This window comes from Equus przewalskii, chromosome 18 (genome assembly GCF_037783145.1).
Source record: "Equus przewalskii isolate Varuska chromosome 18, EquPr2, whole genome shotgun sequence".
Classification (NCBI taxonomy): Eukaryota; Metazoa; Chordata; class Mammalia; order Perissodactyla; family Equidae; genus Equus; species Equus przewalskii.
Window position 1 is genome coordinate 11,472,565 of NC_091848.1, and position 25,553 is coordinate 11,498,117.

General features: G+C 38.3%; 1 protein-coding gene across 16 annotated transcripts in view; it reads right to left on the minus strand.

Annotated features, from left to right (window-relative positions):
- The window catches only part of MECOM (MDS1 and EVI1 complex locus), a 534,978-nt gene that overhangs the window by 157,456 nt on the left and 351,969 nt on the right, over window positions 1-25,553 (minus strand). The window contains exon 1 of one of the 16 annotated variants that reach the window (XM_008531236.2): window positions 20,155-20,284. The exons of 14 other annotated variants lie outside the window; for them this stretch is intronic. In XM_008531236.2, the coding sequence (XP_008529458.2) occupies window positions 20,155-20,181 (27 nt within the window). In that variant the 5' untranslated portion in view covers window positions 20,182-20,284. Of the gene's footprint in view, window positions 1-20,154; window positions 20,285-25,553 lie in introns of those variants that run through there. One more of the 16 variants, XM_070582351.1, reaches the window with a different exon arrangement.

Sequence of the window (25,553 nt, forward strand, 5' to 3'; positions counted from 1 at the left end):
AAATATTTATCCATACATGCAAAAAAATTCATCTAAAGTTATTTGTTTAGATATACTAGCCTAGCTATCTTTGACACATAAGAATACAAATCAGACAAAAATTCTTCACAAAATGCCTTTTAAGTTTGAGAGAGAAGATATGCATGTAAACAACCATAATAAATCATCTAAATGCTAGGCATCAGAAGAGAAAAGATGTTATGGTGTATCAGAAAGTGGAGATTTATGGGATATGCCCAAGTAACTATTAACGTTAATTAATTGATGTGTACTATAATGTAGTAAAATGTTTAAATATAGTAACATTCAAATATTTAAATTTTATATTAAACAAATATAACATTTATAACTCTAAAGTATAGTTTTATAAATAATTTGTATATTTAAACATAACATCCATTGAAGTAATAATGGGGTCACGTCTCTGACTAATTTCTTCCTTATTGAAAGTCTACTGCTGGAAGTAGTGCCACAACAAATCTGTTAACAAAGTTTGGGACTGTAAATTTACATAGTCAAGGTAGATGGCCTACGGAGGCACTAGAAGACACCACATGGCAAATTCAGGTGTCATCAACTATTGCAGGAAGGCCAGGCCTCATTGAAAGCCTTGATAGACAGCAGGCTAGCAGATGGCTACAGCCAGGTATGTTTTGGATTTGTTCAAAGTCTTAATCTATTCTCAAACTTTGCATTTGGCAAAACCAAAATCACACTTTGCCAAATACTTTCTCCCTTAATTTTTAAGCCCTTGTGCATTTTCAGTGAAATTTAATCCATATGTTTCTTATTTTTTTACACTTAACTCATCAAATATTTTGCTGCAAGAACCATTTGACATTCAAAAGCCTTGTGAGTCTTTTTTGAAACTAGAGGTTTTTAAGCTTTTTTTTTTACTAGAGATTTTTTAGCATTCCCACCCCCCAAAAAACAGAAAGTTGCAATCTGCCAAGGATAAATGAATGTGAACATGAACACAATATGTTAATCCAATGCCAAAAGGTTTGAATTTGCTTGGAAATTGCAACTTGATGAAAGTGCCCACAATTATAAAAATATCTGTGCCTTTGTGACTCTGTCTACACCTAGACAGTGACTGACAGAATTTAAACTTAAAATAATGAACTTTACAACAGTTGACCAATAAGAGAGACAAGAAACGTCTCTTCAGCATGTCACAAAAGGAATTCTCAGCAAGTCCATCTGTAAAACAAGCAACTGTTGTTTCTTTTTTCTCGAGCTTTTAGATTTCATTTTCTAAAAATTGTTTGGAACATACACCAGTAGAACATATATTAATTATCAGGTTCTTCAAGGTACATATTTTCATGGTAGGAAGACATGTATTTGTATATTATCTATTTATTCAGAAAACTTTATTGCTTATGGAATACATCAATACATAGTTCATATTAGTTCCTGAATTTATGTATTTCTAGGACTTTTTTTTCCCAGAAAAACAAAAAGCAGTGACAGTTCTTATAATGGCTTAACACAACATAATGCCAACATATAAGGTCAACATAAACACATTTGGACGAGGAACCCTAACAGAGGAGTAATCAAACAGCCCAGCCTAATCCAGTGTTATACTTCTTTGTACCTCGGCCATATTTCACATAGCTAGGCTCACGGTAGGCACTCATTCCATTCTTATTGGATTAAGCTGAATTGAATCCAATGGCATAAGTGATGAGTCATATTGTGATGATCCAAAGAATAATGACACTGTAATTCCTACAAAATATTTAATAATTTCTTGTCAAAACCACTTGTATAAGTTATTCCTCATAACTATCATGTGATGCCATTTTTTTTTTTAATCAATGGAAATTCGCTCTTCTGAGTTCCCAGGACCACTATGGTACAACTCTGCTATAGCACTAAGCGTGTTGTTTCAGGAGGGGGAGGTGAACATCTGTAATCAACCAGAAGAAGTCATAGGGAAGCAAAATAAAGGCTGAGATCTATGGTGTAGGGTGTCAGAGAGTGTAATCCCAATACCTTTCCAGGAATGTGATCCCACGAATGCATCATCAATGGACTTGGTCCCTAAAGCTAGGAATTGACTTTTAGCTTTGGCTGTAGCCCCACTGTCTGAGATTCTCAACCCAAGAGATGTTCCAAGTCTCCCACCTGATTCAGGCAGACACTAATTCATTCATTCAACAAATGCTAGTGAGCACTTACTTTGATCCAGGCACTCTTCATGACAAAAGTCTTGCCCTCTTGAAGCTTACATTTTAGTGACTTTACCACCTTAACAGCCCATTTTCTCAGGAACAAAATGTTTTTTGTGCATTTTATTTTTTACATTAAGAAAGCACGTTGAATGAGACTTCCTTGAGCTTTCATGTTAAATAGTTGACATTGTTTTCAACAAGTTCTGTTCTTGACAAACATGATAATATTACTTCCCAATAACCCCTCATATAATGTATGAAAAAGGAAAGAGATATCTTTCAGGTATCACAAGGAAAATGAGAAAAAATAATTGTAAAACATTCCAGAAGGCTTAGAATGTTGTAGGGCCATGAAAAAAGTTGCAAGTAGACAGAGAAGAACCGATCAGTGATGCAAACAGGAGGGTCAAATGATAGGTCTAGATGTGGTCTTAGGGTTCATCTAGTCCAGCAATGGCAAAACCAAGACCCCTGAGTGTCCTTCTCTTCTCACACTGCATGGTTGGCATTGCAGCCAGCAGACCTAAGAGCCAGACCACAGCTTCTGAATATTCCAAAGGATCAGAGATCTACCAAAGGAAAGGATGCATGAGAGTTACAACCTTTTGGACTTCCCTGATAATGCAATTCCTTCAGGTTTAGCCAACTTGCCCATAGTCACATAGCTACTATCTCCTCACATTGCTTGCAATCGTCTTCGCAATCGACAGAGAAGCAAACAGCTTGAGTTGGAAGACAAAAGAAAGCTGATATCCAGGAAATGCCCAGGATGCAAAATCAATACCGTACCTCACTTAATTAACACACCAATCTTGTGAACTGAGTAGTATCCCTTTTATTAATCAGAAGTTGTGCAATCCTTCTTGGTCAAATACCATCCCTAAACTAGCAAAAACAAACAAACTTGTATACTTTGATTTTTCCCTGTGCCTGTGTTGCCCCAGCTAGACACTAGATATAGGGACACTCTTGTAGTGGGGACATATCTAAGTGTAGATTATTGAACAAAACAAAATGGCGTAGCTCAGGGGAAGTCTCATGATCAGCCTCCTTATTTTTCTGTTTCCTCCTGAGGTAAATATGCTAGAAGATGTGAAACAGTTTAATCTCCTTGGAAGTAAGATGCTATTTTAGAAGCTCAAAATAATCTGGTCTTAATTCATTATGGCAGCACAGGCTTTATTGGTCAAGTTCCTTACAATCATCCAGTGTTTGCACGAAAATCTTGCACTGTTATGACAACCATTTTCAAGTACTGACTTCTGTATTGTGGCTTAAACATGATAAATTCCCACTTTCAGAAGACATCCAGCTGGTGAGACTGCTTCAACTGCCAAGATGATGTTCCACAATTTCCACATCTGCTTCAGCTCCTCTGTCACAGCCTCAGTACTAATTTTTGTCTCCATTTTTTAAGAATTGGGATGATTTTGTTTCCCCTGAGCAGGCCATCAGTGTACACCCCAGATAGATTTTTATTTACGAGTAGTTTCCTTTGTAGATGAGACGTGTTGGTAGCTTATGTTTGGAATAAGTCCTCCCCTACTTTCTCAATGGTTTGATTTTATAGCAAAATTTAGGTGATCTCCAAAAAAAATGCAAAGATATTAAACTCATTTTAAATATTCATTCTTTGGTTTTTCTAGAATTCTGTCAGAAAACTCTTCAAAAATACTTAGCCTCATCTAGTTTCAAATCAAACCAATATAAATAATGGGTAGAATTACTAACCTGCAGGGAATGTCATCCTAAATTTCCTGGCGCTGGCTATGTAACCATAAGCATGACTGGTGTATTTACTGGAGGCAGTATATACTGTATAATGTTCCCTGAAAACTCATGTAACTAATGCAATATGATAACCACTAGGGTGCTACTGTGACGTAAAGGATATATTACAATTTTATCCAATTCAAACAAGAAAAAAACTAGTTGACTTTAATGGTTCTGCCCTCTAAACAAATACATCGCCTGTTCTACAGAACTTAAAATTCAAGGTTATATGTGTTATGCCGAAATAAAAATAATTCTGTGGCATACACATTCCAACACCAAGACATGACTTTACTCTTTGATCAATTATTTCCAACAGTCCTTTCAAGGAATTAAGTGCTATGAAGGCCATGACCTTTACTGAGAGAATGTAAGGAAAAAACAAGCAGATTCAACAGCACAGATTTCAAGTTGGCAGAAGATGGAGCTCATCAAAGAGATGCCACGTTTCTACTCAGGGACATGTTGGATGTTGATGTCAAAGTCTTTTAAGCTGGATCCAGCAGATATGCTCGGTCAGCAGCAGAAGGAGGTTCAGAAAGGGAAGCTCTGAACCATAGGACAGGAAAGATAAAGAGAGTGTCTAGGCTCCCTGCTCTTACCTTCTCATACCCTCATTTTCATAATTTTACAGATGTGGAAACTGAGGCCAAGGGCTGTGACTTCCCAAGCTCCCAGTCCTCGCAGCGCAGGCTTAGAGCCATCTCCTAACTTCTAAATTGCCAAGATGCTGATTCTCCCGAAATAAGTCCCAGGGCCACAAGAGCTGGAACTAAGTAGAGACAGCTTCACAGCCAGCTTCCAGGAGATGGCCAGTAAATGATAATGGATGTAAGCAGAGTGACTCATAAATCACCTAAAAATGAGAATTCACTTGATTTTTTAAAATGTTACAGTTGTTTAAAAAATTTAAATTTATATGATATCCATGAGAAAGAAAGGAAGGAAGGAAGGAAAGAAGGAACAAGGAAGGGAGAAGGAAGAAAGAAAGAAAGAAAAGAAAGAAAAAGAGGAAGAAAGAAAGAGACGTATGAGTAAAGCCAGAGGAATATAAATAGCCTGGTGTAAATGTACCTGGCCTTCAGCTAAGGCTACAATATACATTATAAACACCAAAGAGTGTCAAGAGCATTTTAAGAAATTGGTCATCCCTTTCCACTTTGTGAGTAATACTCGGGAATGGGATAAAAAAATAATAATGGCCTCTGGGGAATGTTTAAGAATGAGGTAATTTGCATGTTTCTTCCAGAAAACATTAAGTGTATCCTTCTCCTCTGCCAGGATAATTTTGAATTTCTGGCATCAAAGCTAAAATTCTCTACCAAAGTTGATCAATCTCCTGTTACCACTCTGTATTTATGTTGGTGTAATAGTTTATTCTATGCAATATTAGACTAAAGCTAGTCAGCTATTTAATCTTCAGGATTTTATTCAAGGCCTCATTGAAGAAAATCCCAGAATTCTATGTAGAACAATTTTTGTGCAATTTTTAGATTCTAATTCTTCCGATTTGAGGGCCATGGCAACTCAGCCAAAGAGCGTGAAATGATTACTTCTCTGGAGAAAGACTGTGCATAATTAAGTTTATTCCCCTCTCCCTTCCCTTTTTTCCTTCTATCGCATATTTTGGCGTTTTTCAACCATCAGGTAAAACCAGTGAGCTGTGCAGGAGCTGCCTGAATTGGGTGGATAATTGCTTCTACTCTCTTTAGAGATGTAACTTACATATTGTATTCTGATGCACATCTGTTTCGGTATCTTATTTCACAAGAAGGCAACTACCATTGGCAAGCAGAGGTAATGCATTAAAAGAAAAAGTAGATTTCAGGAAACTCATGACAAATACATTGAGATAGAATCATAGAAAGATTTAAAAACCACAGTGTAGAGCTAGAAGGGACTTTAGAGTTTATTTGCTTACAATCACTCTTTTCTCACAGTTTTGAAATTCAAGACAAGGGAAGTGAGGCAACTTGCCCATCATAGGTTATTTCCAGTTGCTCATTAAAAAAACATAAATCCATTAGTATCTCCATTTAGTTTTCCTCCCAAATTTTGCTGAGTCGATTGCCATATTAAATCATGGATTAACCTCTCCTGCTCCAACCCTTTCACCAAATCCTTCTTGGCTCCCTTCTCTGACCTTGGGCTTCTGAATTTGTTGTTGTTGCTTTGGGGTTTCTCTGTTTCTCTTTTTGTTGTTGTTGTTGTTTTGATTAGGTTGTAGTAGCCCATGTTTTAGATGATACTTACCTCAGGGATTATGTCTAACAAATCTGAGTACACTCATACCAATTTTCTGTGAATGGGGAGTGATCAGTATGGCTGTGTCATTCAAAGCCAATAAATCAAAATTTTGCCACATAGAATTTAAGCATCTCCACTACCCTAAAAAATTATAAAATTTATCAAGTCACAGGGAGTTATTTAAGGTTAATTATCTGTATTCAGTTAAAAGTGTCTTCATACCATATTCACATGTCTAATTTCATTTAACATTTAAAATAACCCCAATAAAGTAACCATTTTAGTATTCCTGTTTTACAGATAGGACCGAGGCCACACACTGAACACTGACAATATGGTATCTAGGGTTTGGGATCCCAAATCTCCGGCTTTCTCTACTCTGCCATGAGTATATAAAACTCTTTCAGGTGAAATATGAGGCTAACACTGTCCTGTATCAAAGTCTGCCCTAGTGAGTTGTGTCCTATTTAAGAGGGAGTACTATGTGGTCAAGGGAGCCAAAAAGAAGCCAAGACAAGAGGGAAAGTGTCCTACACTTTTTTGTTTTCTTAATAGCTGGCCACTTTCTCTTGGAGAAACAATTTGTGCTGTCCTAATGGCTACCACTGTCCAAGTCTCCATGGGTCAATCTCTTTTTCCCACATGTTTTAAGGTAGTGACTCAAATCTTACGTTACTCAGTATGGCTGGCGTAAAGATCAGTCCTGAGAACATTGTTAATGCTATGCTTAGGTTTTTTGGTTCTATTCTGATCATGTTTTTTGTTGTTGTTGTTTTCTTTTCCTCAAAATATCTTCTATTTTTCAATGAAGAGTCTACTTGAGTCCAGGGCACGTTGATGAAAAGCCTTCAACAAAGAATGTGTTCGCTGAAAGAAAGGTAGTACACTGGGTAAGTGTATGGCCTCTGAAACCTGACTGTGTGAGTTCAAATCTCAGCTTCACAGCTCACTAGTTGTGTGTGACCTTGGTCAAGTTATTTAATCTCTTTGTGCCTCAGTGTTCTCCCCTGTAGAATGGGTTCTTATGAGAGTCTAATGAGTTAATGCATATAAACTGCTTAGAATAGTGACTGACACAAAGTAACTATTTAAATGTTACCTGTTATGACTGAAAGCAGATATAAAACGGAGAAAATCTTCATTAATCATTAATTTTAATTTTTTATTAGTTAGTTCTAGTAGGTTTGTTTCTCTCTATTTTTGGATAACACTGGATTCCCTGACATTTGGTCCACTAAATGTTTCTTTTATATTGGTTCCAAAATTGGCTACACTTACTCATCATGTTCTGAAATTTGCCTTTTAAAAAGAATATACCCAGTGACTCGAGTTCTAAAGAACTCACATTGAAACTAACAAAGAAAACTCATCTGTTGTGATATGTTCATTTTCATTAAAAAGACATCAGTCTGCTCTGTATTTCCATTAGAAATAGAACTAAATCTCTGACAGGCGTTTCTCATTTTCCAGTTATTCTCTAGGGAGTATACATTGGCATGCTGGCAATGATTTTCTTTGGCTCTGCACCGTGGTTGCAAATGGTGTCATTGTTCTTGGTTAAATCTGCGAAAAGTAAGCCTATCCCTCTCAGTTTTTGGCTTCACGCTAAAGTAGCCTTCATGGCAAAGAACCATATGAGTTTATCAGTCTCTATTCACTGCCCATATTCCGACATGATCAAAGTCTGCTAAAATAGCTATACACAGAGCTTTATTTTTCCTACTTTTCAGTTTCTGCACTTGTCAAGAATGATAATATATGTTGAAACAAACTCTAGATTTTTCTATTTGTTGGTCAATACAGGAGCTTCTGAGAGAAACAAGGCAGAATAAATATTTATTCTTAAATTTCCTAGCAAGCAAGAGAAACAGATTTAGTTATCACTTGTTAATGATATCGTCACTGAATATTTTAAACTACATATTCATTCTTAGAACAGATGTTTAACAAATCATTAATGAAAAGATGGAACTTATTGTGTGTCAGAATTCAGTGTATAGATTAGAGATTAGTTCTAATGATTCCAAAGATATGAAAAAGAAATAATGAAGAGCATTCCATGGTCACAGACTGGTTTTCTCTAAGTAGTTTGTTCATTCCTTTTGGGAGCTTAGTCGCATAGTAAGTTTTCCTCTCCAGTCGTTTCTTTATAAATAGCATAAACATGCACAGCCTTTGTCTGAAATATTAGATCCTAAATAAAGTTAAAAATTAGGTAATTTTACATTATTATAAGAGACAAAGAGTCTAGAAGACAAAAATACTTTTTTTGCTTTACCAAAGCAAAATTATCTAAACTATTTTTCTTTGGCTCTTATTCAATCACAGATTTTACATGCACAGGGCACTGTGTTTATTGACTAAGTGTGACCGTGTTAAATTATTGATGTAAGATATTCAAAGTTCTGTACAGATAAGCCACAGTTACTTTCTCCTAAATGCACGTTACAGATTAAGAAATTTGAAAAGGTGGGTGTATCGGCAGTGCAGGGTCTGTGGTTCCAACCTGGTTTTATCTTCACAAAAAAAGCAGCACAGAAGGACACAATTGTTTTCAAAGTACTGGCTCAACACTCCATCTTTGACTGGGAAGGGATGATCTTAATAGAATCCATTACCCCTGGTTTTTGCAGGAACAAGGAAATAGACCTACTGGGCTAAGTCCTGTGCAAGTTATTTGCTCATCAAGTATTTATGGAATGTCTAGCTTGTGCCAGGTCCTGATCTAGGGGCTTGGAATGAGTCAATGGACAGATCAGAGGAAGAACGTGCTTTTCTCTAGGAGCTTTCATTCTAACTCCTAATAGCAACATCCTAAATTTTAAAAATAATAAGCCTTTGCCACTCCTGGCCAAAGACTGCTGCTGACCAAAGGCATTTTAGTAATAAAAATAAATCTTATTTCATAGCATACTGGCACATATTTTGATATTTGTCACAACAGGAGGATAAGCCTTTGTGCACAAAATTTCCTTCTTGACCAAACTCCTACCCGAATGGAAAAACTCAGTTCAAATACTTCCTCCAGGAAGCCCTTTCTGGCTCATCATGGGAATCAATTTTATGTTACCCAAGACGCTTCTCGGATGTCAAGGAAACAATGCTTCCAAGTTTCCCAAACCATATCAAATCCTATATTTAATCTTCTCACCTTTGAGCTCCACTTGCCCTGAGCTAGATTCATGTGACTGAGTTTGACACATGGGATCTAAACCAAGGTGGCAGGTCAGTCTGGCCACGTTAAAGTCAGCGATTGTTCTCTAACAGTGCTCTCCAACCCCCTAACCCTCGCACCCAGGGTGAATTTAGACACCTTGTGTTGCAATGGTAACATCACAAGGAAACCTGAGTCCTCAAACCCACAACCGGCACTGAACATGATTGAGCAAACATATACTACTGTTGTGTTAAGCCATGACATTTGGGGATTTGTCTATCGAGGCAACTGACATTAATTACTGTGACTAATACAGTGACAGAAAAAATGAATTTGTTTTGTTTTTGCCCCCAAAAAGCACATCTTTTATATAGCAGACAAAGAGTGACATTAAAGATGCATCAGGTTGCTGCCATTTCTGCAAGGGCTGGGGACAGAACTGAGGACAATCACTCTTTTACCCTGTTCAGCTGCCTCTTTCCCTAACACTTTCTCCTGTCTTCTCCTGATCCAAAACAAGAAAATCCATAAATTACCCTTAAACAGTGAGGTGGGCTTACATTAGCTATATGGTACTTTTTCCTCAAGATAAAACGTGTTTAAGTCCCGCCACTGAAAATTGACAGAACAGGAGCTCCTCTGTAAAAATCTCTCTTTAGATCATGTACAGAACTCTTTCTTCACATGCACACACACACATCTATTTTTAAACATTTTTTTACTCATGAACAGGATGGTTGAAAGAAAAGAGGAATATTAATTCTGGATCCCAATTAATTTCACCTCTGAAATATTAAATAAAATTCCGAGTTTGCTGTCTTAAAGCAAATAGAAGTTAGATTATCAGAGATTAATAAAGATTACTTATAATAGCTAAAAACAAGGATCCCTCATTTGCTTGTTTGATAATCTTCCCCCTATTTTAGCAAGAAGGAATTAGGGAAATGGGAAAATGTGAGTACAAATCCTACACTCTTAAAAGCTTTATTATTAAGTAAAATTATTTTTGATTCTTTTTAATATGTCAAATTTCACACTATGTTGGCAGAAAGATAACAAATGAAAATTATTTTTTTATTCCACGTGGAAAAAAACAACTACGCCTCAGGGCAATAGAGTAAATGTAGAGATAGGAAAATAAACTATGATGTTAATTAATAGATTGAGTAGGAAGATGATCACTTCCACCAAGGGTAGATCCAGATGTTAGGTATTCTAGGACCAGGCTGATAGCCTTGGAATTAAAACCTGAAATCTAACTAGACTATCCCAAATGTTACAATAGACTTAACTTCCAAACCCCTGGGGAAAATTTGAACCTAACATGCAACGTGGAAAAATAAACACCACGTGCCATTTGCTCTTCCATAAATTGGTGCTGTTGCTTTTTTGCCTTGGCTGCTAGGAAGCTCAGAGACAGACTGTACTTTCTTATACCTCTTTTCAGAATTCGTTATTAAATATACTGCTTTCTCTTCTCTCCGTTGCTTCTTAGTATTCATTTTCAGGTAATTGTCTTTGGTTTTTTTGTACCTGTATTTTTGTTGCAAACAGCCTGCAGTGCTTTGTGGAAATAGTGGTGCCATAAATCAAAAAAACCAGTAAGTTAAAAAATAGCAAAGTATCGGGTACAAATACGATTGTATTTCTGAGACAATCTAGTCCATATGGAAGGGAAGGGACCTGAGAAGTCATCTAACCCGACTCTTCTTAAGTAGATAAGGAAGCAGACACAGAGAAGTCAAGTAACTTACCTAAGACACACAGATAATTAGAGACCATTTCTCCTGTATCATCTCATCCCTTTTCACCAAGAGAATATCTCTGCTTCGAACATAATGCCCAAATCACCACATACTATATTGGCTTACTTTATTTTACACAAGTTTTTGAAGCTGTCTACATAAAGAGGGAGTATGTAAGCCAAATGAGCTATAGAGACCCAGTCTCATCTTTTCCACAGACTGCTGCTCAGGCAGCTGCCAAGGGAAGGAGATTATTCCCATGGACTCCTGCCAGGAGCCTGGCTGGGGACTGCGCTCAGGGCTAACTGTTGCTTTGAGCACTCACATTAGTCAGGAGCTAGAACTGTCAGGACCTCTACCGATTAGGATCTGCTTAAGCAGCAGCAAAACAGAAAGAAGTTAGCGAAAGCTCGGTTGCCAATATTCTTGCTATATAAATCAACCCCAAATTGGAGGAAGATTTTTGTCCACTTATCCTGGGCTATGATATATGGTGAATAATGGCATCCTTGAGCTTTATTCTAAATTACTGCACCACCGGTGGGGTAATTGCTGGGCCTGATCCTGGCCACACAGGTCATGTTGTGGCTAATATATAGGATCCTCTTCATAGGGCTCTGCCCTGATAAGACATGGCAGGCAGGCATGACGGAATCCAGACATCAGCAGTACATGCCATGCGTGCAGACTGAGATGGGCTCCAACGAAACTCTGTTGTTTGAAAATCAATATAATCACAATATTTTTGCTCGATAGCAAGAACATACAACAATTATCTGGTAAAGGACACTTAAGAAGCTCTAATATTTTATAAATACTAACATAATGTCTCTAACTTGTAGTTCTAAAGATCCAGTTTTCAAAGTGGTGAGAGAGAGTTTGGAATTTGACACAGCGGTAGTCATTGGAAGATTCAGGTTGACAACGCTTGTCATTAGGTTCTTCCAGGTTAGAGATTTGGAGTGAAGGGGTGTGTGACATCAGAGAGCTGGCAACTCATAGGCCCTCAGGCAGCCTGAGTGCAATGGAACACCAGTAAGAGACTAAAAGAGTAAGCTAATGCATATCAAGTCGAATACCTTAGGAAAGGTCTAATGAGAGACGATGGCTTCTTCCTCCATTGTTGACTACACTTTCCCATGCATACCGGGGGACACATCAGATTCTAATTCTCCACAATTCTTTCCCTCCACTAGGACACATGGCACTACTGAGGTAGTCAGTGGCTAAGGAGTCAGCAGCACTGCGCTGTAAAGCCATTCTTCACTTAGGGGACATGGTGACATTAATGGATTTCTGGGTGTGGGAGTCTTCCAGCATTACTGCTTCTTGAAATCTCCTTGATGTCTTCAGAGGTCTTTAGTCTGCATCCTGCCAAGAACAAACCCTATATCTAGAGTGTGTTAGTTACGAAGTAACACACTGCCAGTCTGACGCTGAGGAGAGTTCTCATTTTCATAAATTCTTACTCTAAATAATTATCTCATATTTAAATGAACATAAATAAAAGGAATTCACTCAAGAAAGGAAACTAACCTTAGTTAGAGACAAATTCCTAGCCAGACAATACCATAAATCTCATGATCAATGAGATACAAGTAAATAAATCCTCCTCAGCATTGCCCACAGATACATCTGCTGGTCAAGTTATGAGTGAGTACACTTACTTCCCCTCAGTAGGACCTGGGAGATTCCATTAATCCTGGTCCTAAATTACTTAACATGGGCTGCAATTTCAGGCTTTTGAAAACTGTACACCCACTAAACATAGAGGGTGAAGTAAGGCAACTATTTGCTATTTACTTCTAAATATTCAAATGATTTTCATTGGTTATGTACAAAGCATGCCTAGGTGAGGTAAGCATTGGTGTTCATTGCCAGGCTTACTTTCAAGCCACTGGAAACAATGGAAGTAGCATCTCACTGAACATGGAAAGCCAAGACACAACTTAAAGGTGATAGTTCCTACGTTGCCCTCCCGTTGTTTCACTCACATAAAGCAACAAGAATTTCTGCTTCCATATTATATTTGGTCTTTTCATACTGGCAATTTGAGGAAATACTACTTAAAAAAAACAACGTAAAATATTATGCTTCCAAACCTTAAAACAACTACATAATATGAAATATAGGGGTGCCAAGACAAGAAGTTGCCAACCTACTATCAATTCTTTTTTAATCTTACTAATAATAGATCCAAGATTATTCAGGGCATTATCAGGAAAGAAAACAAAGAGAGGGAGAAAGAGAAAGGTAGGAAGGAAGGACTACATTTCCCAGCTTGCACTGCAGCTGGACTAGTTCCCATCAGTTAGACATAAGCAATTATCACTGGATGAGGGCTTCCCAAAAAAGCCCTTAAAAGGAGCTGACTTTCTGGCATGCACCATTCTTTCTTGTTGTTCTTGACCTTTTCCTTTCTCAGAATGTGTACAGGATGGTTGGCACTCTGCAATCATCTTGAGAACATGAGGATGGAGATTACACCTAGTAGTACAGCAGAAAGCTAGAAGTATCCTGTGTTCCTGATGACGTTACGGTGCTACCACACCAGTGGTTGGCTGCCGGTCTTCCCACTTTTTCTAAATTTTAAGCCACTGATTTGCAAGTCTCTGTTACTCATACAGATAAAACAGGGAAGTTGAAAAAGTATTGACCTGAGGCCTGGTTTCTAGTCCTTGCCCTTCCATGAACCATGTGGCCTTTGAAAAGCTCTCTTTATATCTCATGACCTCAGTTCTCTTCTCTATAAACTGAGTTGGGCTGAATGATCTTAAGAAACATCTTTCATTTTCCTAGTTGTGATTTATAACAGTCCATCTCTACTTTTCCAATATTCTTCTTTTTTTTTTTAAGATTGGCACCTGAGCTAACAACTGTTGCCAATCTTTTTTTTTTTTTTCCTGCTTTATCTCCCCAACCCCCCCCATACATAGTTGTATATCTTAGTTGTGGGTCCTTCTAGTTGTGGCACGTGGGACGCCACCTCAACGTGACCTGAGCAGTGCCATGTCCGCACCCAGGATCTGAACCCTGGGCCGCCGCAGCGGAGCGCGCGAACTTAAGCACTCGGCCACGGGGCCAGCCCCCCCAATATTATTCTTAAATGCCCATGTAAAAAAGAAAAAACTTGATATTGGGTTGGCGAATTTTAAAATAAAAGAATAAGAAGGACAAGAAGTTACACGCCCTAGATCCCACCAACCAACAGATGACAGTTTAAACAAGTTTTAATTCAAGTAAGCTAATGTTTTAATAAATACCATCATTAACAGAAAATGGTCGGGCCAGGCTCTCAGAGAATCTAACTAGAACAGGTAAATTGAAGCAGGAAGGAACTGTCCTGGCCTGCTTCTAGCACCATTTAGGAAAGGAATCTATAGGGTCTGGGGGTGGGCAGTAGGGAAGATGATACCCCTGGCCCAGGTTGTGTCTGTTCAACTCATACAATGGAACATCGGCCTAGCTTGGGTATCCCTGGGGCAGAGATGAGCTCAAGGTGGTTGGAGTTCTGCAGCACTTGGCTGGAAAGGAGCCTCCCTTCTCTATTCTTCCTACTCCTTCTTGAGTCCTCCAGGGTGTGGTAGAAAAGACAAAAGAACAGATCTCTAGCATAGTCCATTTTCACAGAGCCCGACAGTTCTGCAGGGGTACACAAATCAGTCTGTAGTTATTAGTCACATACTGTGTATATGCCGTTTTGCCAGGGGCAGAAAGAACTATAGAAACATGAACAATCTCAACCCTCACGATCCATGAGGGTAAAGGTGGGGAAGACTCCTATAATTCCATCATACTTTCCCAACCGAAGAATTTATTATTAACATATATAAGCCAGAAGTCACTTAGTTTGTTCTGGAAGATTTCCACTAATGGCCTGGTTTGGTGCATATTGCAAATAAGTACTCTCCAAAATCTGCCACAGAATTTTTCATAATCTTCCCTCTAGCAGAGAGAATAATGCTGAAAAATTTTTTAATATATATATTTTAACAATCCTACAATGACAGCCAATTAGTTTACTACGTTATACACAAGAAGCAAAAAATTCTATCTATTATAAAGTCCATACAAAGTTTCCTGTCTGGCAGTTACTATCCATGCAAACTTTCTCCACGTACAACGCCCTTTAGGACGTTGAAACTCAATCATCTGGGATGGAAAATCCTTGATATGCCTTTCATACCAACCTTGTGAAAAAAGATATATGTCTAAGTTTATGGCGACAAACAGTGTCATTATCTCCCTTCCTCTAATATTTAACCAATCTGAACTCTCAAGGGCGAAAATGTTATCTGAAATCCAACCACTTTATATGCATTCACTTGGTCTTCTTTTGACAATTCAACTAGCTTTTCGCACAAGTATCTCAAATACTTGTTTGGAAAGCTTTTCTCAAGTGGGTATGCAAACAGGAGGAGGACTGTTCTTTAGCAATCCCTCCTCCTAAGCCTCCAACGATGCTATCTCCTTGTACTTTAGTTAATGAAAAGATAAATATGATCTGTGCTAGGCCCAGCTGTGTTTTTCTTGCACTGAGGAATTCACAAAAGGAAAATTTTAAATCATACATTTATCAGTGAACAAGCTTGCTAAAGCAAATAGATTTCAGTCTCCTGAGTTTGCTTCAATAAAAGATTAAACGCTAATAGTGCAACTTACCACACTCCACAGATTTATGAATAATCAAAGTTTGGAGGAAGGCCAGGCCGTTTAAGAACATTACCTACCAAACAGATGCCAATAGTATGTAGACATCTTCCCTGTAGCTAAGCAGCCGTATTTCCTATCACACAATTCAATATTGACTGAATAATTGGCCTTTACAAAACATTTATTAAAACGCACCATTGACCACACACTCAGTGCTTGTTTAAGAATTTCAGGCAGGGAGGGGAAAGAGGGTGGTGGGAGACACACAGGTTCTTTCTAATTACGAAGTGGATCTAATTAATAAACAGTGGCAAGACAGGTCTGGAATGGTTAGACCAAGGAGCTGAATTGTCAAGGAGTTCGTTAAGAAATAGAGGGAGTAAGCACCTTATCCTATCCAGTTTTTGAACAATACTTTGCGTCCGAGAAGGGTGTTACTCTGAGTGCACACAAAGCCCATTTTTGACGTGTGTACTTTCACGTTCTAATGCTATTCCTCTGTGGTCAGGCTGCCATGATGTTGCTGCTCTCCTTTCCTAGATTAATCCACTTAGGCACAGAGTTTGTTGAATGCTCTATCTACCCAAGGTAGCATGTTAAGTTAATGATTAATGAGAGCTGGAAACACCAGGCCAAGTTTCTAACTCTTGGAAAAAGATTGCTTGTTTCTCGATCCTATATCTTTGTATATCCAGCTTTAAAAAGAAAAATATCAGCTGGTCGATTCCTTGTGATAGAAGGCAGGTATTAAAAAAGCTTGCTGACAACTTCTGAATACTATGTGGACAAAATGCTCTGGTTAGAACACACTGAACTTAGTTACAACGAACTCAAAATACACTCATGGTGAGACTGGAAAATAAGAACTATCACCATGTTTTACTGGTTTGCTGTGGCAGAAAACACAACAGGATTCCAGTTACTCGCTTGCCAAATTCGAGCGTTTCCTAATTTTTTGGCATCTTGCTCAGTAAAAACCCTGGTCATGCTCTCTGTAACAGGAATTCTTAATCTAACGTCACTTAATGCCAGGAAAATGAAGGTATCATTTGCCTCTTGGCATCCAGGTACGTCTTAAGCAGTAGGTCTTAAGAAGCTTCTCAAATCGTTTACGGTTTCTCTGACACCTGAAGCTAATTATTCTAATTCTTTGGTGCTCTTTTTAGTTACGTGAACATCTTTGATTTCTCCAGTTTTACCCGGACTTTAAAAAAGTTCTCATTATGACACAACTTGCCCTTAAGGGGATTCAGAAATATTTTTGTCTCAGTTTTGCTTTTATAAGGTATATAATTTTTAATTCACACTCGCTTGTCCCGAAGCATAGGCGTTGTATGCAGTTTCCCAACAGTGTCATTGAAAAAGGAATCACTTCACCGTGCATGTTCAAGCATACCCCACAAAAATAGACAATATAGAGGAGTTACAAAATCACTGACTCCTGATCAAAAGGGGACAATGTTCTAGCCTAGTGACTGGTTTCAGAATCTGGATAAAAAATGATAAATTTTTAAAAGATAGAATATACCACAGAATTGGCATCTAGCTAGCCGGCTGTCATAAATTTATAAAAAGTACAATAAAGAGAGGTCAAGAATAGACATTCAAATAAGAGAAAAACAAATCCTAAGTACATAAAAAATTGTTTACCTTCACAGATAATTGAAGTTTATCACAAAGAAATTTCAAGGTTCCATGTTATATCTGTATATATATGTATATACAATTTATATGATTTGTGTATCTAATTATAATTCTTAAATTTATATATTAAAACATATCGTTAAATATTAAACAGTGCCACTAAGTACATTCGTATGCTAAAGACTTTCGATACTGTTAGAACCCTTTTAGAAAACTCGGGAAGACATTTTATAACATATAAAAATATTAAGATGTTTACACACTTGTTTTTGATAATGCTTTCGTTAGAAATTTTCCTTAAATACATATCAACTACAGATAAAAGCTATATTCGTTAGTTTATTTGTTGTGGTTTATGTCTCATAATATAAAATTATAAATCATGGAAGAAACTAATAATGGGGGAACAGTGAATAAATTATTGTACATGGATAGACTAATACTTATATTTACAATAATAATTATAAAGCTAGTGCCACAACATAGGCCCATATTTATGATAAAATATTAAGTGATAAAAAGTCGAAATTATAGGAAATTTAATTAGGCAGAGCCAAGCAAAACTTGAGAGTAAAATTGTTTTCAATTCTTAAATTTTTTTGTAATACTGTTTTTATGTTTTAAAAGTGATGACGAGAAGTTGAGCCCTTCTTGGCCACATTTAAGTGAGAGGTACACCCCTTCCTGGCCTAAGCCCCATCCCCATGTAGACAGCAGCAGGGACTACTCTCATCTCTCCAATGGGAGTCAATCTCATTGCACAGCTATCCCCACGCACCAGTGGGGGCTGCCATTGTCTTCCTGAACAAGCACCAAACTCATACATCCAGTGACGTCCACCATCCTTTAGGGCCACTCCCTCCATATCCGAGGACTGTCCCTGGCACAGCACACAGAGGGTGCGCAGCCCCAGGCTTCAGCACAGCCACATCTTCACACTGTGAAGCCAAGCTGTCCTGATTTGAGGACACAGTCTCATCACCAGACATCCTTCTATTGAAGTACAAACATCCCAATGTCAAAATGGTCAAATAATTACTAATTTACCGAGCCAAACAATTCCTTATTGAGAAAGTCAGGGAAGGAAAAGGCAGCTTTAACGCTCCAAAGTTAAAACAACCACCAAAAAAAAGTCTTTCCAAGCTTATAATTTTTTAATGTCTGTGTTTTAAAACCAGATATTTATTGCTCTTTTAAAATGTCTCAGGGTAACATTTTTAGTTCTGCAACAGTGCTGCTAACATTCCAGGACCAGCTATCGTGCAACTGCCCATAAAAAAATTAACACTACCAAGGCCATTTTTTCTGTGCTTAAGCTCATGCCAATGAAAACTACCCTATAGGCATAAACTTGATATTTCTGTTCACCACACATTAACCCAGAGTTCCTCCGGGTGTGACGCCCAGGTGACTTCTGTGATGCAGATTTCTAAAAATCTGGCTGGAAACCTGCATGATTGAACACCCCACTCATGGCAAGGTACAACCATTGATCTTCTCTTATTTTACCCAATCTGCACTTAGTCTTGGAAGATTAACCCTTTGGCAGTATGAATTCGCATTGCTAAACACAAAGGGAGTCCCTTCTGAGGCTTGTGAAAATGCATTAGTTCCCAAAGTAGGACCCAGGGACTGCTGGAGGTCTGACATGATTCATGAGAGGCAAGGAGAAGAAGTAGCTGAGATGCGAGTTGCGGGAAAGACACAGGCTCTGGAAGGAATAGAATCACAGACTCCTGGACCTAAAGAAAACCTTAGTGACCACCTAACATAGCCCTTGCAATGCACCACACCACTAGTTAATGACAGGAACTCAGTCTAGCTTTCTTTCCACTGCCCCAGAATATTTTGAGGTGAGAGAAATAGGGGCAGAAGGAAACTGGCTATAGAGTAAGAAATATTATATATTATTAAAGAAACATAATGGTAAATAAGGACAAAACAGTATGTATCAAGATAATCCCTAAAACATATTCTGATGAGATCCTAGTATAATTTTAAAAGTATCTCTGGATACTGAAGAGACCATCTCAGAAGCTGGGGTGGCTGACAACTTCACAGTAATCGTGTCAAGCAAGGGGAAGCAAGTCATTCACACACCTGGCCGGGCCCCATGACCTTCAAAAGTTGGTGGTCGAACATTTAGTTCAACTTACACTTTTGAGCAACTTCTCTTTGTCTGGCAATGTAATTCGCCACACCCCATCCCTCACACTTTTCCAATAGAGAAAAGGGTCATGGGGTGGGCACCAGGTGCAAGAGGTCACCTCGACCTCCCTCCCATCCGGTGAGGGCAGGAAGAAGGCAAGGCGGAGAGGACGAGCAAACAGCATGAGCCAGAGGCAGAGGAAAGCAAGCTGGACAAAGAGACACATCTTACCCAGTTAACTTCTGCTTGAAACATCTACCTCCCAAAACACGGGAAGATGAAAGGGAGGCAGGTGGCTACAGAAGAGGAAAATGGCTTCCAAAAAACCAAGATTGAGTTAGTTGTACTTCAGCTGCCCACGTGCTGTTTTATGTGAACATTTAGATACTTATAAAAACACATTTTCCTCAGCATCCCTTGACCGCAACAAAGGCATCTTTACAATTCAGAACATCTGTCAAAAAACAAAGGTATACAAAACATACTATCCAATTTTGTACATCTGTCCTCACTTGCACATTCAAAACCACAGAGATAGATTTAAAAGGGAATGACTCAAAATGTTAGAGCCATATATGTTGTAGGGGCATTCAAACAAATTACCTTTGTCTCCGTCGCTGAAGTTCTCATCACACAGAGTGAAACTCATCATGCTTCTACATAGAAATAAGCAAACTACATCAGTGAAACATACCAGGAAGAGAAAATGAATCAACCCCCACCATTAATACTAAAACTAGTCAATAATTATCTAGCGGTATCAGTTATGTTTTCTGTGCATCCTGGTTGGCCTCTAAGTAAAGAGAAGGAGCCTGTGAGCGAGGCTTGGGAAAGCTGCGGTCTCTCTGTGGGATTATTATCTTAGGCGGCATGTGTGAAGAATGGGGTGGATACAGTGTGCAATCTGCATAGTTACTGCTTCAACATTCTACCCACTTCTGGAGAATCATTGCTCATCCTAATCACATCTCAAAGCCCCACGCGGGCAGCCGTAAATTCCTACTAACTGGCAATTTAGTTCTTGGAAACGCTGAGAGAAAGATGGGCTTTGTCACAACGTGCCAAGTCATAGCTGGGCGGAGGCCACTAAGCCAGCCCATACCCAAAGCTCCACAGGCAGGAAGGAATGTGTCACACCTCTCCAAACTTCCTTAAAATGAGCAAGGATTAGTGCTAATTTTAAAACCTGCCTTATTTCTAAGAAAGGAGAGATACACATTCAATAAACATTATTTGTTTAAATCCAAGTAGATTTGATCATTTCTCAGAAATCTAAGAAAGCCGTTCTGTAAACTTTTATAATATGCTTCGTGAACTAAGCGTATTTTCCTATTTCATAGCATTACACTCTTTTCCATATGGGATGTTTTCAAAAATGCCTAGTAGCTGATGGTAGGATGGGGGTTGAGCAGGGGAAAATCAAAATGTTGGGGCGAAAGAAACCCTGGAGGACAAGATTAGAATTCAGATTCCAGAGGCAGGTTAAACAATGCTAAACAGAACCAAATGGGTCATTGTTCACATGAAAAGGCTATGATATAAATGGTGAAGTTTCTCTAGATCTGTATGAATGTGACAAAAGGATCTACAGCCGCACTGTCAAATACGGTAGCCACTAGCCACATATGATTATTTAAATAGAAAATTATTAAAATAAATACAACTAAAAATTCAGTTTCTCATTTGCATGAGTCACATTCAAGTGCCCAATGGCTCCACAGAACTAGTGGCTACTGTACTGGACAGCCCAGATTACAGAACATTTTCATCACCGCAGAAAGTTCTGTTGGACAGCTCAGATTCCAGAGCTCATAATGGACTTTAAAGTCAGCATAGATATACAATATAAACTAAAATAAAAGGCATGGCTCCATAAAAGTGCACAATAGGGAGTGGCATATTCAAACCATAAAAAATTTTTATTCTTGCTTTGACGCAATCCTTATTTAGGGGGAAAAAAACTTTCAAAGAAGAGACAGGGCAATATTTAGGCTAAGAAGCCAAGTTTCAGGGAGAGTTCACACTGAAGTCCTTCCTTCAACATGGAAATGCACAGATCTAAGCGTGTGTGTGTACAAATACTCTCTCGGGTATTCGAAGCAGGATCTCATGTAGAGAAATGTTCATCCTAGGTCCTGCCAAAATGGCATAGATGGCCCAGAGCTGTGACATTAAGGCAAGGACTTTTAAAAAAACAGGAAGTCGAAACTAACTGGCACCATTTGATCTAACCTCAAAACAGATTGCTTTAGAAAGGGTCATCCTCAAACAGAAGAGAGCAACTGAACATTTTCTATCTTCACGGGGTTAGATGTTAAAAGAAATTTTTACCACTGAAATTTGCTCAGGATTGAAATGTTTTCCGGGTGTTGTCATTGGGTCTGTTTTGGGAAGGTCTCCTGCCTAGAGTATTTAAAGTATGTTATATCTTTTGGGCCAGAGGGCTTGATAATGTCCCAAGGTCATTCTCTTTGCTGGAACATTGATATATTGCTAAAAATCTTAGTTTTCCAATGATACACAAATACCACCTTAAAATACACTATTTGATTTCACCCTCTTCCTTTTTTTCTTTTTTACTGCTCTCATTTGGTGATGTGTGTGTCCACATGCTTGTACATGCAGGCTGGTCACATGGTTCTAACAGCTGTACAAAACGAAGGCTCCAGAAACTACATATTCAGTGTGAGCTACAGATTAAACTGGTTTGCAATGTTGAACACAACACGAATGTTTAAAAGAATTCCAAATTCTAATTAGTATAATTGTAATAAAATAAGGGAGCTAATATTTCCACATAGTGATTATGAAATTTAAAAACCATACCTTAATTATCACATTGAATTGATTTTTTACTAATGCAATTTAAATTCTTTTTTTTTCCCACATAGATGACGTCTGTCAAAACTAGGGAACACTCACTGGTATATTTACTTTCTGTGGATTGTCTGGTACTTTTACTGATGACTGAAATCCAGGAGTATTAGAACAAGAGTCACTTGAATATATATAGCATTTTACAAAGCACTGTAACATTTAACATTGCATTCGTCTGCCATGGCCAGACATCCAGGATTTTATGACAGGTGGTATTTTAAAAGTGAGGTGAAAAAAGATCAGATTGGTTAGGTTATGTGCCTAAGGGCTTCTATCTCAGTATTCATTTCTAAAACTTAATTTTAATTACGCAAATAATACATGAGTGCATTTTTCTTAGAAAATCGTATGCAGCGTTATATATAAGGGTAAAGCCCCTCTAATCACGACTCAATTCATATCCTCTCCCTTTCCTCAGAGACAAGCGCTGTTATCAGATCATGTGTACTAGATCTTTTTTATTCTTTTGTAAACACTTATACATATCCAAGAAGGCATGCATAAGGAGATTTGGTGCAACGTTGTTCATAGCAACAGCAACAAAAATTCGAAGCACCCTAAATATTCAACAATTAGGGAATAACCAAATTAATTGCAATTTTTAAAAATGTGATTAGTCTATATTAAATAATTTGTAGTATCTAAAGTGCTTAGAGGGGCCAGCCTGGTGGTGCAGCGGTTAAGTTCAACGGTCCAGGGTTCACCGGTTCGGATCCCGGGTGCAGACAGGGCACTGCTTGGCAAGCCATGCTGTGGTAGGCAACCCACATATAAACTAGAGGAAGATGGGCACGGATGTTAGCTCAGGGCCAGTCTTCCTCAGGAAAATGAGGAGGATTGGCGGCAGATGTTAGCTCAGGATTAATCTTCCTCAAAAAAAGAAAAACTTTAAAGTGCTTAGCAAGCACATGGCACAGAGTGAGCACTATATATAGAGCATTTGCTATTACCAATATATTTGTATATATGGAGGACCAATATATTGAGTGAAAGACACAAACCGCATAAAAATAGATACGGCATGAGCCAATTTATGTTAAACACACACAAAGACACACACATTGACATCACGTATTTTCTAGGAGTTTCAGGATTCCCTTCACTCCATGAGGTTTCCTCCCCTCTTTTAGGTCATGAGGATGCTTTTCAAACACAGTAGAGTAAGAGAGGAAATAAGTGTGTATTTCATCTGCCTCAATGGTGTTTCTCTGGTCCTTACTCTTAGTCGCTTTCAAGGATAGTTCATTTTGTCCTTGTCCATAAGCACAGGGAGAACTCAAACATGATCCCTCCCCCTAAACAAAGGCCTGGATAAGAGAGAAGAAGCCAACAAAATTGAATGAGTGTCAACTTGGCTTTGCCAGGTTCTAACTCCTATTTCCATGTGAAAGCTTCCTGTCAGATAAATCTTAATTTATAGCAAAAGAAAGGAATTGTGCTCTACTGAGCAGAGGATCCAAGAGATATATTTTAGTCCTGCTCCATCAGAGTCTCCCAATCAGACACAGAGCAAGTCCCTTCACCTCCCTGCACCAAAGGCTTTGGACATAGAGTCTTTCATTATTTCTGCATTGCCTAATCAGGGTCCTTTCTTCATGATCATGCATGTCCTTTACAAATGAGGCCTCCTTTGAAGACAGGCAAGAGATCAGATTAAGCCTTTCAATATATATTACCTCTGTTTCCTCTTGGTTCACTGTTCTCTACAACGGCTAATTCTCAGGGGGTCCCAGATGTGAACTCTGCTCCAACTACTAAATAAGACTGGAGCAAGGGAACTCACACCACAAAACATTCTTCTTGACTTCCAACCACGTTTTTTCCCATAGAGATGCCCCTATACCATCTGCTCCAGCAAAACTCAAATCCATTCCATTAATCATGTCAGTCTCAGAGTTTGCTTTCCTAACCCTGAAGAAATCTTAATTATTCTCCTGGTTCGAAGTGTTTCTGAGTGGATCAACTCAAGTTTCTCCTAGTAAAGAAATGTCACAGATGCTGCACTTACAAACACAGCAGTAAGTACAGTTCCTGGAACAAAGTAAACTCTCAAGCAACATTTGTTGAATGAATGATGGCATGCTTTAACAAATAAGATATATAGAAATCTCATTTGTGCATTATATTTATATTTTTGACCAGGCTTTGTACCAATATGTACACAAATGCAACATTATTTCTTGCTCTCTCTCTAAAAGGCTACATTAGCCTTAAGCCTCCTTACATTCCCCAGGCTATCATCAGAATTGTGTGCTCACCCCAAAGCAAGTCTTGATTTTTTCCAAAATCTCCGGTAATTTAGTCAGTCTGCATATTGGACAGGTCCAGTTCCATGAATCAGGATCCAATCCCAAATGTCTATAACTGGGGTCCAGTTTACTTTTAGTGCTTAAATGTAACTTTTAAACCACAGTGTGCCAAATTAATGCAGTAAAAACTTAGTGGGCTTCCAAATTTATTCAGAGAATTGTAACATAAAAGTCAACATAGAAAATAAGAGCTTTTGTATAATCTCAGAAACATGACTCTCTAAAAAGTTGTTTCCAAAGGCTCGATAGAAGGTTTTATTAAGTTCATCCATACAACTACAAGATTATTCATACTAATTCTCTAATGCTTTATTTGATGACCAATGTGCTAGAATGACAGAACAAAATAAGAAAAAGATGAAGTTGAGTGATCAAATGGAGCTGCCTGAGAGCAGTCTCAGCTAGCCACATCCAGAGGGAGCAGCGACAGCCCCTGAGGTGTCACCAACTCTCTCTCCTTCCGTTCATTTCCTGCCTTCTCCACTGCTTTAGCATTTATTTGACCTTGAAGAGACTAGTCAAATATTGGGAACTGTCTGATTCTTTCCAGAAGTGTTGAGACACTTCAAAAACACTCAGTACTTTGAAAACAGACATTCCAATCATGAACTGTGTTGTGCTGCGGGCCACTCCCAACTCCTCTCAGTGGAGGGTCATTGATGCCCTGTCCTGGGCAGGCTCAGGTGTGCTTGTCTGAGTTCATTCTGAATGAAAAGATAGAAGAACAGTCTTCACTCCCACTATGTGATAAAACTTTACATTAAATTAAATTAAATGATCAGTTCAGGGTTACTTCATGCAAGTAAGTTTCTAGCT